Source organism: Kryptolebias marmoratus, linkage group LG10 (genome assembly GCF_001649575.2).
Source record: "Kryptolebias marmoratus isolate JLee-2015 linkage group LG10, ASM164957v2, whole genome shotgun sequence".
NCBI lineage: Eukaryota > Metazoa > Chordata > Actinopteri > Cyprinodontiformes > Rivulidae > Kryptolebias > Kryptolebias marmoratus.
The window spans coordinates 7,065,078-7,081,504 of NC_051439.1; the positions used below are offsets into that span (position 1 = coordinate 7,065,078).

The window sequence follows — 16,427 nt, forward strand, 5'->3', positions numbered from 1 at the left end:
CCTATTTATAGGGGGAGGGACTCTGCCCTCTCTGACGCTGACGAGTGTATCTCCAGCCAATCCTGGCTGGCGTAATGTAATAGGAGCTTCTGATGAGGTCACGCCATGGGCGTTCCCAATGTGAGACACGAAACGAATGCTATGAAAGAGAACTATGATTCTGTTCAGGCACCAAATATTTTGAAAAAGTTCTAACAGTAAACAAATACAATTACTGCTCTACCTGTCAAACAGTGCCAGCAGGGTGAGCCGGTCAAAGTGCAGGCCGACCCACAGGTAAGGCAGAAGCCACAAGCGGTAGTACTGCTTGGCTTTGCCAGCAGCAGCGGCAGCAGCGGCAGCGGCGGCTGCAGAGCTCTCTTGTCCCAGCGGTGCATCCTGGAGCTCCGGGCTCAGGTCCCCATCCTGCTGCTCTAATAATTCTGGGTCCATCGTCAACAGTCGGTTCAGACGGATCTAAGGCAGAAGACGTAGCCAACAATGAACCTGATTTATGCAGCATTTTGACAAATAATACAACTAAGACTTGTTTATTGTTAATACAGAAGAAACAAATCAGATGTTACCCTGTAAAATCACACGGCTCTATCTGCTGCAGTGCAGTGATTTTAAAAGTGGTGTAATCTGACTTGTTATTGTAGATCAGTGATCACCAAATGGTGGTCTGTGGGCCAGATGTGACCCCTGGCCTGCAGGGGTCAGTTGTAATAAAGGTGAGGGTGGGTGTGAAGTGGAGGTAAGGTTTGGGAAGTATAAAAACAACGTGAAAAGGGAAAAAGTGTTATGGCATCTAAGATATTTGCATGTACCCAAAAACATCAGGGATGTAAAAATAGTCCAATTTAATGTTTTATTTTACTAATTTATGTGAGGGTGATACTGACTTTATCAGTCTGACATCTTATTTATAACAAACAGAGCACGCTCTGATGCAAAACCTCGTCCTTCCTAACTATTCAGGTTGTTAATGTTCTACTGGGTGTTCTTTAAAGAGTAATTAAGTTAAGATAAAATGTTAATCTGTACTTTAATGATATATTAATAATATGTTTCTGCTTGTAGTGCTTAAGTTTGTGCATTAATTATATCAAACACAAACTCATTTTTAACATTTTGTCATAGGATTTCATTTTTTCTCATCTAACATTTCTGCGCGGTGACAAAACTTTCATTTAAAAAGGAAAGGGGGGAAATATTTTAGTTACATAAAAATAAAAGTGCATGTCTGTTTGTGCCAACATGAAAATGGATATAAATAAATAAAATTGACAGAACCTATAGTTAAAAGAAATGTAGATTTCAAAAGCCTATAAAACAAAACACCCCTTCTCAGCATCTTTAATTATATGTTTTACTTGCACAAATTAAAAACGAATGCAGTGCATAAACCTCTGAGCTAAAATACACGTTTGCCTAATAGGAAAAAAACAATTTCTTTAACACCTCTTAACATTGTATCTTGAAACCTATGAGACTTTGCAAGCAATATAATAATAATAATAATACTATTTATTATTATTTTACATTTGTGGGTTAGCATGGTGGAGCAGTGGTTAGAGCTGTCTCCTCACAGTAAGAAGGCTAAAGGTTCACCTCCTGCCTGGGACCGTTCTAAGTGGAGTTTACAGGTTCTCCCGAAACACTTGGTTCTTTTTCCGGGTACCCTTGTTTCCACCCACAAACCAAAAACATGCATATTTGGGACAATTTAGAGTTACCAATTAACCTAAGTGTGAGTGAGAGTGAATGGCTGTTTGTCTCCATGTGTCCCTGTGATGGACTGGAGACCTGTCCAGGGTGTCCCCCGTCACTTGCAGTGTTTGCTGGAGACGGGCACCAGCTGCCCGCGACCCAGAAAGGAAACGATGGGTAAAGAAACCGTATGGATGAGTTTCTAATTTGTGTCTTTCTAGCATCAAATGTTGTCGACCCCTGTTGTTTATTTTATATTTCAGGGTTTATTTGTCTGTAATCAAACACAAAGGCACTCACCAGGTCGTGAGGGTAGAAGTGAACTGAGGTAGAACTGGAGAGGTGGGAGTCCGTGTCCCTGCATGACAACAGACAAAAATAAGACTTCAGTAACAGAACCTGAAACAAGAAGCTAATAGGCAAGCAGGGAGGATTTCTAGCATTTTCTGAGTTTTCCACCAACCATAGATTATTGGAGGCTCGTCTGGTTGCAGGTTCAAAATTGACAAGAGACATTTCATATCCGCCAGCCTCGTACAAGGAGGGAGTGAGCTTTCCTGGAGAAATACAAGTGAAGAGCAGCGCGGTCAGTCTTTGGAGGATTGAAGCAGAACGTGGCTTCAACTGAAGGAGTAATTTCATTAAACATCATGTTCACATGCGGAGAATTTAAAGGCTTTGGCAAAGCTGTGCAACGCGTTCATCAGAGCAAATGAGATTATTGAGTGAAAGTGCCTCCTTGCAAGGAAGCTGTCAACATCTCTGTCATTTCCTACTTGTCATGAAAGATAATCATCTTTTATGTTCTCATTATATTCTTGTTGCTTTAACTTGTAATCAGAGACAAAAACATGTTTAACAGATGAAGCACGGATCGAACATTAGGGAGAGAAAAATCTGTATGTAAATAAGGGATGCACTGATTCCGATACAGTGTGTCTGTACTTATACTTGTACTCTAAAAAGTGTTCTGATACTACAGTACCGATACCACTTTACTGTGTTTTCAATCATCAAGATGGGGTATTGGGTAAAGTTTCCAGCCAGCAATAATCACACCTTAAATAAACCTCATAGTTGACTATACTGCCACTTTATTTCAAATTCCTTCAAAATTTTGTCCTCTTAGAAATCTGCTTCAGAGAACTTGCTCTTTTGTTGTTTTTCTTGTGCTACTTTTAGCTTCTGTTCAGACACTTTTAGGTTTTAGCTACCGTTCTGCTACTTTTAGCCTTCAGCTACCATTCTACAACTTTTAGCTGCAGTGTTGCTCATTTTAATGACCGTTTTGCTGCTTTTAGTTTTAGCATTTAAATTGCAGTTTCGGTAGTTTTAGCATCTGTTTTGCTACTAGCTAACATCATATACATCATAATTTTAGTTTTAGCATTAATTCAGCTACAGATCTTTTAACTTTAGCTGAAGTTCTTCTGCTTTAACCTACCGTTTTGCTGATTTTAGCTTCTATGTACTGTGTTCTGCTCATTTTAGTTTGTGTTTTGTTTTTTCAGCATCTCTTCTGCCTATTTTAGCCTCTGTTTTGCTCGTTTTAACTTTAGCAACTCAGTTGTCGTTTCTCCAGCAAATAGCAGCCATTCAGGATTTAAACTGCATTTTCGCAGCGAACATAATTTCTAAACCCTTTGTTCAATTTATTTTTACAGTGACATTTTCAACAACTGCCCTCCAGGCTTTTACAAAAGTAGCTTTTGAAGAGATTTCCAGTACAGAGATCCTCAAAGTCTCAGGACTACTAAATGCTGCCATGGTAACAAAAATGCAGTTCATTTTAATGAACACTTTGCTTGCAATTCAAGCATTAAATGTGATGTAAATGTCAAAACACCGCTTGCAAAATTGATGAGATAACATGTAAAAAACGTAAAGGGGACTCAGAGGTTTGTGTTATTCTGTGAATTAAATACAGCAAAAAAAACAAAAACTGAGCACAGATGCTCTATTAATACATTTTAAGCTGTTTGTCAAAGCATAAAAGAAAGAATGACAGTTTAGAAAATTGACTTAGTCATTCGTAAGCCTGTGAAAACCTCTCTATTTACATAAGAATAATTGATAGGGATATGAATTCCTGTAAGCAAATCTTTTGAGAACTACAAAACCCATCTTGCAGCTGGGCGTGTCTTTAGAGTGAAACAATCATAATCACATGAAAACCAGTGATTATTGAAAGCCTGCATGTTAAAACCACAGAAACACCTGAGCCTGGGTAAACACGATCTTATGCAACGTCTATAACTTCCACGTTAACGTTGACCGACTTCCTGAGATATCTGTGAAACATACTTCTGGACAATGATTCAGCCTCACTGCGTTGTCAGCACCGGGGGTTGGAAGGCACTTCGCTGTGATCAAAAGGATACAGTCAACATCCAAGTGAGGTCAACTATTAGCTACAAACACAATAAGTGGAGCATGGATAATGCCGGTGGGCTTTAACTGATTTTGACAGCCCACCAACCGTGAATAATGAGCACACTGCGATGACTGACTGAGACACTTATATCCGCAGCAGTTCTCTTCCAAACCATTAAAGCAACTACAGAAACTTTCGAACTAAAGCAAATAAAATCTAAAGGCCTGGCATTCCTTGAAGGAATGCATATCGCCCACCACCAGTCACGCCAGAGTTTAAAACTTAGATCATATTACGTGTTTAATGTGTTTAAAGAGTTATCAGAATCTCTATGTCCTCAGAGTCATAACTGGATGTTGAGTCAATACTTTCAGAGGAAGACCGCACCATCAGACCCTGAAACCAGAGTCCCCTGAGAGGCTGGATGCTAAAGAGGAGATGCTACAGAGCACCAAGGTAACGATAGATGACCTACGAGCTGAAATGATCACCAAACTTGACTCGACTATATTAGAGTCAGTTAAAAAGGAAATGGAGGCTGCTTGAAAATCGCTAGAAGAAAATGCCGCTTGACAAAATGGGACAATTTGTGATTTTGAGAGCGCGGCTAACAAGCATAGCGACCATCTGACGAAGATTTAATCTAATATGGCTTTCTGCTGCTGTAGATGGTTTGACCAGGAAATGTGAGGACTTGGAGGCATGCTCTAGGCAGAAGTAGAGCCTGAAATGGGCCAGTTTAAAGAACTCATTGGGGCTCGAGGAGAAGCTACATGCTAAACCAAGGGAGAGTGAGATGCCACAATCAATTGTCATTAGGGTGTCACAGTTTCAAACCAGGAATACTATTCTGCGCCGTGCTGAAGAGGCATCCCACCCTGCTACACAACGAGAAAAGGGTGTACATTTGCCCGGACTTCACACCGACTGTGGTCAGATGGAGCGTGGCTTTCATCCTGGTAAAGAAGGAGCTCCATGGCTGAGCTGGCGTTAAATTTGGCCTTTGTAGGCATGTAAAATTAGCTGTGTGCTGGATTTGGTTACAGTCAAGGGTACAATACTTACTCAGCTGATTATGGTGTCAGAATTTTGCTTAAGACACTGAAGTGCTGGCTTTTGTGTGCATACACACTCGCCTGCCACTTTATTAGGTACACTTGTTCAACAGCTTGTTAACACAAACAGCTAATCAGCCAAACATGGCAGCAACTCAATGCCTTCAGGCATGTAGGCTTAGTGAAGACGGCTGCAGTTCAAACCGGACATAAAAATGGGGCAGAATGGGGATTTAAGTGACTTTAAATGTGGTGTGGTTGTTGGTGATAGACGGGCTGATCTGAGTGTTTCAGAAACTGCTGATCTACTGGGGGTTTTACACACAACCATCTCTAGGGTTTAAAGAGAATGGTCCAAAAAGGAGAAAATGTTCAGTCAGCAGCATTTGTGAGGACAAAAAAAAGCCTTGTTAGTGTTTGAGATCAGCGGAGAATAGGCAGACTGGTCCGAGAATACAGAAAGGCAACAGTAACTCAAATACCCACTTGTTCCAACCGCGGTCTGAACACACAACACGTCCAGCCACCAGAACACAATTCAATCGAGCACCATCAGGATGTGGTGGAACAGGAGACTTACATCATAGACGTGCAGCTGACAAATCTGAAGCAACTGTGTGATGCCAACATGTCAATATGGACCAGAATCTCTGAGGAATGTTTCCAATGTCTTGTTGAATCTATGACATGAATAATTAAGGCAGCTCTGAAGGAAGAGGGGTCCAACCTAGTACTAGCAAGGTGGACCTAATAAGGAGGCTTGTGAGTGAGTGTATGTATGTGTGTGTATGAATATATACTCAATGTAAACAAAAAGGTTATCAAAAATGGTCAGACAGAACAGGATTGTGAGGATGTATTATTAAGTGCTTATTTTCTATGCTATATGTCAAAACCAGATCAAATTTTTGTCAAATTTATTTCTAAAGCACTTTTCAGCAACAAGGCGATACAAAGTGCTATTAAAGGCTATTTTAAGCTATCACTTTCAACAACTACAAGATAATTGAAATCTCCCACTATTATGACTTTATCGGTATTCAATAATAAATCAGAGAACAAGTCTGAGGATAATAGCCTGGTGGACGATATATAAAAACAAATAAAGGTGGGTTTTCTGATTTCCATTTTGGATGAGAAAGACTGAGGGTAAGAAAGCCAAAATAATTATAACTAATAATTGGTTTAGCATTATTCGCAGATTTCACAGGGGCCATTACTCAAAATCATGTTTAAGTTGTTTAGGCAAAGAGATCATTTTTTTCTTATGAAGATTAACCATTGTACACTTCAAGATAGACCAAACCAGAACTGGTGTTAAAAACTGGGAGACAAACTTTGAACTGCTGATTTGATGTCGGGGGAGGTTTTAAAGAGGGAACGCAGATCTTTAATTTGTGCTCGGCTCAGTTTTATGCAATGTTGGATCCTGTATCAAGCTCATTATTCTAAAGTCAGGCTTGCAAAATTATTTGACACAGTGTCCCCTCTGTGTGAACGATGCCAACCAGGTTACAGCAAATTACTCACACATGTTTTGGAGCTGTCCCTCCATGACGACGTTCTGGTCTGAAATTTTTCTTATCTAGTCTAATGTAACTGGCAAGGACATGACTCCTAATGTTTTAACTGCTCTGTTTGGAGTATGACCTACTTCACTATATCTCCCTCCTGCTAAAAAAGGATTTAAAAGCACTCGCAACTCTGCTGGCCAGGAGGCTAACACAGCAAAACTTGAAATCTGCCAATCCACCTATATATACAAGCTGGATTAGAGAGGGCTTTAATTTTGTGAAATGAATGAATGTAGAAAAACTAAACAAAGAGTAATTTTAAGAAGATTCTTCGGTGGTTCATGAGTTTTTTTGCTAACAGACAGCAGAGTTGCCTCCAGCAGTTAATGCCACAGTTTTAAGCAAATATCTTGCACAATGAGAAGCACTTGGAGTATGTTTTATGAATGACTTTCAGCTACTATCACACCATTTGTAAAACTGACCAAACTATTTTATGTTTTCTGAGGTCAGTTGGCTGTGGTGGCCATATTAAATTGGTTTGACCCCAAAGGTTATCAGTTATAGATATACATCCAAAGATTACTTCCTGAAGGTTTTCATGATATTTTGCTAACAAGCAGACACAAACACACACAGACAAGGACAAAAAATAATCGTTCGCCTTCGCCTTTTTGGCAGCAGGCATTAATCGGTGACAGCTTAGCTCTCATGATGTGCTTCCTACCAAAGTCATCCTGCAAGCTGGAGGCACCAACAGTTGAGGCCTTGTCCTGAGAACCCTCCAGGGGTATGCTTCCATTCCTGGCCAGCAGGGAGACACTTGCACTGAGGACTGTCACCTGTGAAGGGGTTCTGGATGGCTGCGTTTTCACCAGGGAAGTAGAAGGCTGGGAGGCCTGGCTGAGAGCCTCCTGAAGACTGTTGGAGGACAAGGGAGGAAGTGAGAAGTGGATGTCAGGGGATTCTTTCTGATGAACAACAACACAGGTACAGGTGGATGAAACAAGGTCCTTTTATTGAAGGAGGGGGTTTAGGTTAAAGAACGAGGATTTAAAGTGGAGTTGCCCAAAGTCGAGGGTAAACATGAAAGCAACATTCATAAGAACGTTTAACCACTTTTCTCTATGCAAAATGTCCTATTTATTTATTTATTGTGGGGGGGAAGGGGGTCACTTTTGTGTTGACACCACAAACATCGGGACAAAAGTCCTACGACAGGTTATGCCTGGTTGGTGTGATTAACATTGCAATGCACTTATATGCAGAAGACCAGGGTTCAAACCCCTTCAAAATGATCAATTTTTGTTATTTTAAACCATGGTTAAATGCCAAGATGTATTTAAATATGAAATCAGATGTAGACTTCTACTTTTAGGCCATACTTAGTCCAATTTAAACCTGAACGTTTGTCCAACTCATAAACAATCACCTGCAACGAGTTCCAGGTTGATGTTTTGATTGATTAGGTTTTATTTTAAATATGCACATACATAGAACAGATAAAGAAATAAAAAGAGCAGTCAATACATACTTAACATTTACAAAAAGGAGTAAGCAGAAGCCTAAGCTTATTTAATCTAACCCTGTCTCTATCAATCATCAGTGGCAGTTTTAAATGAGTGTATTCCCAGTTTTTATAAATTTGTGAATCATATCTGTGGAAAAAGTTGTAGCACAGTTTTAAAACTTTAAAGAACAACTTCACTTTCTTTCTCATCTCCAAAGCTGATTAGCAATTAGAAGTTACCAGTGTAACGAGTTGGACTGAACCAACTCAAAGCTGAGGGAGGGGGAGTGTCAAACGTTCCAATTATTTGAAGATTTTTTTTACTTTGTAGCTAAGAAAGTGACATTAGAATAAAAATAACACTATATGCTTTCGTCTTATTGCTGAGAGGGACAACATGCTGTTTTTAAGTCAAAATATATGGGGCACAAAAACATAAATGTTTACGCCCCTTTAGAAAATAGGGAAGGAGCTGTTCCACGTCTGTTTGTTGTGTAAATACAGACCTCCATGGTGGTGCCTGACATGGTAGCAAAACAAATACTCTGTTGAAGAAAGTAACTCTTTTAAATAAATTACATCAAATTATCAGAAAGCTCTTTAAGAGCGTGTCGTCCAAATGTTTCATTTAAATAAGCATGAATATTGTTGATTCATTACATAAACAGGAGTGCATTAAATTCAAACTAAACTCTTCACATAACCTTTATAGCAGGAAAAGTCAGAGAAAGCACTGAGAGGGAAGGACAGTGAAGGGATCAGTCAAAGATTGGTTTAGCATTTTGCAGGTTTATTGGCCCCTGGCAGGTGGCACACTTGTTTTCCCTGCTTAACAGTTTTCAAGGCTCAGCATTTAGAAATGTGACCTTGAAAGATAGCAACAGGAAAACAGAGATCCTTTGCGACGGGTGAATAGCTGCTGGCCACAAAACTAGAAAACTTGTGCAATTCTCCGACCTCGATGAAAACAGAACAGCTATTTTAAATCATAAAAATGGTTGGATTTATTCGATTAAAAAAAAAAAAGAAATTTTCAATGAAAATCTCATCGTTGGTGGGACACAACCTTCCACAACAACAAATGCAGAAGAATGAGAATTTAAAGTATTCTGCATGGAAGTAGCCATTCACCCAAAGACAGCAAGGATTATAACATCACTGAGCTGTTAGATTTTAAATGTCAGATTCTGTATAAAGTTAGAAAAGCAAGTGATAACCAGTTTGATGCAATAATGAACTTGTCTTTCAATGTGAGATGTGTTAGTAATAAAAATAAAATGTAGGACTGGCATAAACAGTTGTCATAATCGACGTCATCGGTTATCTAAAGTCATTGACGTCAATACTTTTAGCTGACACATAATTTTATGAACTTATTTTTTAATTTCTTAACCATTTCAACACCTTTTTTCCAACCTACACTAGAATGTGCTCCATGTATTAATCAAGTTCTGGTTGGCTCCATCTGAGCTACACTTTCTGACTATCATGGCGGATAAACTGTCTGTAGCTTCAACAGTGTTCAACAAGATTAGCGATGTAAACGCCAGTGGGGTCTAAAATATTGGAGTACCTCAAGCTAGCTGACAATGAAATGACAGTTTGCACGCCCTGGAAAGTTCCCTTACAATACAGTACAGTATATGACCAGACCAGACCAGATGGGCCGTGAAGAGCCAGAAGGAAAAACTAAACCTCCATAAGGATTTTAAGCTGCTAAATGAACTCTATGAAGTTAGACAGGGGTCCCATTCGGTGGCTGCAGGATTCCATCTCTGCTCTCTGCAGATGACGTAGTCCTGTTGGCATCATTGTCTTGTGATCCCCAACACTCACCGGAGTTCTCACTCAGTAGTCGATAGATTAATCAGAATAATCTATCAACTAACCACTTGTAAAAAAGCAGCTTCTTAAGGAACAGCTTCCACACAGACTTGTATATTACGCGGTCCTAACATATTCTCTAAGATATGTTCTCCTGATGGAGTTAATGTAAAATTGATGGGCAATGAAAGTCTACAGAAGATGAACTACAAAGTCTTATTATCAAAAGGAACAAAAATATACAATGATGTGAAGATTGGGTAGAGGTTTTTCTTTGTTGTTTTGATATAATCATTTATTCTGACACAATGGTCTTTTAAAGGGCCAACATGATAAATAAAGACCTCTATCTCTGAACTAATCACATACATTTAGGATTAGTCAACCCTTGTGCCTCTGAATGCGAAGGGAATCCATTCTTTGATTAGTGTTCAAAATGAGGACTTCAAAAAGACAGCAGGATAAAGAAAGTGAGTCTTGAAAAAATAAAACTAAAAGCACTACATGCACAGTGAAGGCACGAGTCGGAACACAGATTGTGTTTTGTTTGATGTCACGCACAACAAAAGATTCAAACACCCGTTGTCACGCTCACACCGTACCTGAGAGGAGAGCCGATGAACGAGGTGGGAGGGGTGGGGTTACTTCCTGCGTTGTGCCGCCGCCGCACAGCTTGCCGACGAAATGTGCTACGCTCCCGACGAAAAATGACCGTCTCCTCACTTCCTGGTGCTTTCATAGGGAGAAACATCATTGGTCAGTTAGAGTGAATGGGTCTCCTTTTCTAGAGCTTTGATCTAATTAGATCTATCTTTGATTAAAAGTGATCTAAAATACAACAATTGTTTGAACAGGATGTTTAAAATCAGGATCCAAGTTTTAGTCTATTTGATGAGTATTTTCTTTTTAGAAATTAGGTCAGAAGAATGTTAATAATTCTGCCAGATTGTCAGATTAGTTTGAGGAAGGATCAGATTAAAAATGAGCATTTTGTTAATTAATGTCCATCAGCTTAAATGGCGGCTGTGGTAGCTTGGTGGTCAGTGCCGCGGTCTTGTAATCATGAGAATGCAGGTTTGAGCTCAGGTTGTGGCAGGAAGGGCATCCAACAATTGCCAAATCGTTCGTGCAAATTTGCTCGCTGTGGCAACCCCTGAAGAAGGGAGGAACCATATGAACAACAACACCTTAAATGTCATAACCAGACCAAACATTCCTTTTCTCATCACCAGGAGAGAGACATGGGGTGCCCTTACCGGATCAAGGCTGTGGAGCCAGCTGTTATTCTTGTCTTTCTGAGTGACTCTAGAGAGACTGATCGGACCTCAGCAGAACCACAGAGAGGAGGCAGGTTGAGGCCCAAAGACCACTGATGGTCAGTGGGTCAGCGTTTCATCCAAGGTCACCTGAGGTTTTGGTGATGGCTTTGAGGATCGGTCTGAAACTTTCAGCCGGTGATAACAGAAGTAGGAGGGAGACGCAGCATCTGTGAACGATTCTTTAGTCGGACTGATCTTTGCCAGTTTTGTAAACTAAACAGTTCTAGTTGACTTTATCTTTTCTACTACTGGACTTTTACAAAAACAAACAAATAATAAAAAAAAAAAATCAGCCCACAGGAGCAATAAAACAAGAACCAAAACCTGGAAGACCTCAGTAAAAATGTGACATTAGCTTGCGAGCTTGACGAAGTCAGGGGATGAGCCTCCGAGTGTATAATCTTCAGTGTATTTAACACCAATAAAAGAGCATCTGTTTGTCCAACCTGAGCACAAAGCACACACTGTGCTGTCATACAAACAGTGATCTGCGCAGGAACACTTTCCTTGGGTCAGAATTGTAACTCCATGGAAACTCACCATGGTTACATTGAATGTGGAAGACAGACAACATCCTGTATGCAATTACAAGCACAAGCCACTCAGAAATATACTCAACGTCTGGAGGATGACACTCAGACTCAACAAAAACAACTTTGTGAACTCTGTCATTATGTTGGTTTTAATACATCGGTAAGTAAGAAGTGTTATAAAGGTGGACTCAAGAAACATGATGAAATTGAGACTTCTATAATCTTAAGGTGCAAAATAAATAGATATAACCAAACTAGACCAAATAAAAGCCTAGCATCTCTAGAAGCAATGCGTATCACCTGCGGCCAGAGTTTTAAACAAAGGTAATCTTATGCTGAGAAATGACAAAGCTGTAGCAGTTCTGGTCAAACCTTGAAAATAAGGTCGTGTGTGATCTGATGCAAGATCGCAAGATGTCTGAGTATTTATTATGAATTACTCTCAGCTACTACCACATCCAATTTTAGTACAATTATCTGTAAAACTGACTGAGAAGTAGCCATTTTTGTGTGGGAGAATGTCAATTAGATGTGGCAGCCATCTTGAATTGGACCATCTCCAAAAGTTAACTTGTTATAGACGTACAACAAATGATTACTTTCTGAAAGTTTCACTAAAGTCCATCCACTGGTTAATGAGATGTTTTGCTAACAGTCTGAGAAAGCTGACTCCAACTAGGTACTGTCAAAATTTTAAACAAAGATTTTGAGCGATTTGTTGGCTCTCAGAATCTGTTGGGAACCAGTCTCAGCTACTACCACATCAAACTGTAAGTCAGTTTCTGTAAAACTGTCTGTAGTTTTAGACATTTTGGAGGTTTTTTTAATGTGGTAGCCATCTTGAATCGAGTTGACTCCAAACATTAATAAGTTGTAGATGTACAATCAAGTTTCATTACAATTTGTCCAATAGTTCAAAAGATATTTTGATAACCGAACAACAGAGGCTGGCAAAAAAATCATTATCCGTCTCTGCATTTCGTAACAATAACATCTGTTGTAATGAGCCTGTGATATACTGGTTTCACTTAGGCTTGATAATAATTTACTAAATTATGAGCTAATATCAACAGGGCCAACTGAACAAAGGTTAACGTGTGTGGTACCTACCTCGCAGAGAAACAGTGGCTGCATCGTGAGATTCGGTGAAAGCCGTCTGGTTGGGCAGACTGTTTCTGGAGCGAGTCACAGATTCCAACTGAGAAGCCCGACCTAGCAAAGACGCAGCATCCAGGACTTCCCCTTCTTTGGCTTCCAGGTCCGACTTGGAGGTGGTGAGGGGTCGATGTCCGGATGGTGCTCCTAAGCGGCTGGGGTCGTTAAGGCAAGCAGCGGTGCCACTGTCCAGACTCAACACTCTAGTGTGTGTTTTGGCACTACCTGTGTTGGGCGTTCGATGGGAGGTGCGGCGCTTCCCTCCGGTTCGGAGTCCTGCCTCAGATCCAGCTGCACCTTTCCCTGTGGAGGATGAGGGTGCTTTGGATGCAGAGTGCTTGGATTTCAGGCCCCTAAAGTGACCCTCTGGTGAGTGGCAGGAGCGGGGGGTGGTGCTGGATGAGCTGTCTGTACTTAGATGGTGGGTGGAATGGAGGCTGGAGGCACAGCTGAGTTCACTCTGATCACTAGAGTCATCCTCTCCTCCAGCGGTAAAGACTGCACTACATGGCTTAGCCATCCCACGCACAGACAGGTAGTCTCTGTGTCGGCTGGCGTCAAAGCTGCTCGCTCTTTTCTTTCCAGAATGCCGACGCCCACTGTGCCCAGCTGACAGAGAAGAAGTCCTCTGAACAATGGTGTCAAACTTTCTGTGACTGTCATCTTTTGCTTGCTCCTGCTCTGGAGCATCTACACCCATCGAGCCGTCAGCACTGGTCCTAACGCCGGGCTGCTCCAGGCTGGCTCCAGGTTCCACTAGCTCCTGGGTTGCAGCAGAAGGCGTGTCTGCAGTTTGTTTAGCAGTCAGCTCATTGGCGTGGGGGTTCTTATTGGCCTCCCTCGAAGGAACGTTGCTGAGACCATGAGCACTGATACTGCCGAGGCTTGAAGCCCTGCCATCAGCAGGAGCAGGGAGGGTCTCTGCCTGGTCCCGTCCACGCTCGTCCCCTGAAAGTGAGAGCAGGCTCTCCACATGTGTTGAACTGGTTTGTTCACTGTGAAAGCTGCTGACTGTGCTGTTGGTGTCCCTGTCTGTGCCACTGCAGTAGCTCTCAGTGGAGCCACTGCTATGAGTACTCAAACTCTTCAGGCTATCTGCACTCTGCTCTCCTGCCTGGGATTTTCCTCCTCCGGCAGAGCTTTTCCCCCCAACCCCCATGTCCACCTGATAAAGTCCTGAGCTACCTTCACCCGCCTCCCTGGAGGCAGAGCGAGCAACTTTGCGTTGTTCTTTGTGCCTGTGACGTTCTTCTCCAGAGGTAGAGGGCACAACTGGGTCCTGCTGGTAAAGCTGCTCTCTGTCACAGATCCCTGGCCTGTGGGGTTTGGCAGCCTCTAGCTCACACACGGGATCAAGGCCACCTCTCCTGAGTGGAGGATACAAAGTAAAGTCTGGTAGACAGGGGTCAGGAAAGGCAGAGCCTGCTGAGCTAGAGGTCCGAGGCAGGCCCCGAGAACGGAGCTCCTTCCTAAAGGTCTGAGACTGCATGGAAGCGTGAGCGGTCAACTCTGTGTCACAGGATGAGTGCGACAGGCTGAAGTGATAAGCAGAAGAGCTGCAGAGATCTGCAGCCTCCCTCGACAACTCTGAAGGACACAAGGAGGTTGATGGCTGCAAGGAGGCGAAGGAGTCATTGGGAACAAGGCAGTACATCTTTGTGTCTGAGAGCAGATCTGAAAAAACACACACACAAGAAGTAAAACATTAGGTGTTAAAATGAATCCTTTAACAAGAAAAAGCATCTTGTTTGCTTGTGTGTTTACCATGATCATGACTGCAGCTCTCAACAAGAGTTAAACTGATATCATCTGAGATCTTTCCAACATCTCCTGCAATGATAGTAAGAAAGCAATTAAGAGTCTATTTAATTATTAATTTTACAATCAAGATCCCACAGACAAGTGACCTCTACAGAGGAAAAAGAAATACAAACCCTCATCTCATTCTTGGAAACCCTTCTTCCAAGAAGAGACCACAGTTGTACAAGTATAAGTCAAAAAAAAAAAAAAATGAAGCTACAAATGAGTCCAGTTGGATTCCTTGAATACCTTCAATGTTGTTCCAAGATAACTTCCTTACAAAGATCAAAATACTCAGAGTTTGCAGTGATAGTTTCCCCAAAAAAGGTAATAGCCTCTTTGTACGGGAGGGTCCAATTGAACAATGGGAATGAGATAAAACAACAGAAATCTAAAACCCTAAATGGCAAACTGCTATATAACTTACTGAATTATTAAAAGACACAGCCACCTCAGGCTAACTCGGTATGATGAGCCCAAAGCAAAGCTGCACTTACAGTCAGTGTTTACTCTGCGCTCCATTACAACCTTCCCAGAGAAAAAGTGCCATGCTAAGACAAGCCAGGTATTTAGACAAATCTAAAAAGTCAGCAGCATCTTTTTAAAGCTGCCGAGGGTCACAGCAATGCTGAGTCAGAGTCCATCTCCTGGACCGCAGGGTGATCATGGTCAAGAATGGGGCTGTCCCACAAATTTAAGATTATAAAACTAAACATTTATTTGTTGTGCGTTTATAACAAATCCATTCTTTTATTTGCAAATACACAGAGTTAAACAGGTAAAAGAAAAAAACATTAACGGACGTCCCTGAAGGAATATTTATCTCCCGCCACCTTTCATTTGAGTGTTTTAAACCAAAATAATTTTATGTAGAGAAAAAATGTTATTATAGCGATTTTTGTCAAATCTTAAAAATAACATTATGCATGATTTCATGAGATCTTGCATGATTTGATAGCACTTGGAGTATGTGTTGTGAATGACTCACACTAAATTTGAGCTCAGTATCTGTAAAATTCACTGAGGTATTGCCATTTTGTATAGGCTAAATTCAACCCACCTTGAATTGGGTATACTCAACAAGGTTGTAGATGCACAGCAAATAATTACTTTGAAAGTTTCATTAGAACCCATCCAGTGCTTCAATGGGATATTTTACTGACAAACAGGGTTGACTTCAACAGTTCATGTCAAGGTTATAAACAAATCTGTTGTGCAATGTCCGGCACTCAGGTCTCCCGTGATCTGCTAGCACTTGAAGAATGTGTTGTGAATCCAGTGATTACTTTTGGACAATTTCACTAAACTCTGCTCAGTGATTCATAAAATATTTGATAATGGTGCAGACAAACAAACACTTGCTCGCACACACACACTAAGACACACACAGGCAAAGACGTTATTGCTCTGCCTTCGGAAGCAGGCGGCCTGTAATGGTGAATGGTTATACTTACCTTTAACAACTGTTGCTCTTCCATGTGCAGATGCAATCTGAAATGTGTAGAAAAAAAACAAATAAATAAAACTGTTTGCTTTAAAGAGAAAAGGTGATCATTAAGTCAGTTGCAGATTTGTTATGTATTTCTATTTAAACTTGAGTGCTGTGAAACTCAAGGAGAAAAGAGTTCCTAAAAAGACAAGAGTCTGAATT

At 41.0% G+C, this 16,427-nt stretch overlaps 1 protein-coding gene across 2 annotated transcripts in view; it reads right to left on the reverse strand.

The window, feature by feature from the left end:
- The window catches only part of pcnx1 (pecanex 1), a 55,353-nt gene that overhangs the window by 31,460 nt on the left and 7,466 nt on the right, over positions 1-16,427 (reverse strand). Inside the window, exons 4-11 of one of the 2 annotated variants that reach the window (XM_017416441.3) lie at positions 16,231-16,267; positions 14,741-14,806; positions 12,932-14,650; positions 10,572-10,701; positions 7,363-7,556; positions 2,156-2,249; positions 1,993-2,050; positions 224-456 (exon numbers count right to left, since the gene is read on the reverse strand). In XM_017416441.3, coding sequence (XP_017271930.1) covers positions 224-456; positions 1,993-2,050; positions 2,156-2,249; positions 7,363-7,556; positions 10,572-10,701; positions 12,932-14,650; positions 14,741-14,806; positions 16,231-16,267 — 2,531 coding nt within the window. The remainder of the gene's footprint in view (positions 1-223; positions 457-1,992; positions 2,051-2,155; positions 2,250-7,362; positions 7,557-10,571; positions 10,702-12,931; positions 14,651-14,740; positions 14,807-16,230; positions 16,268-16,427) is intronic. The other variant, XM_025005498.2, reaches the window with a different exon arrangement.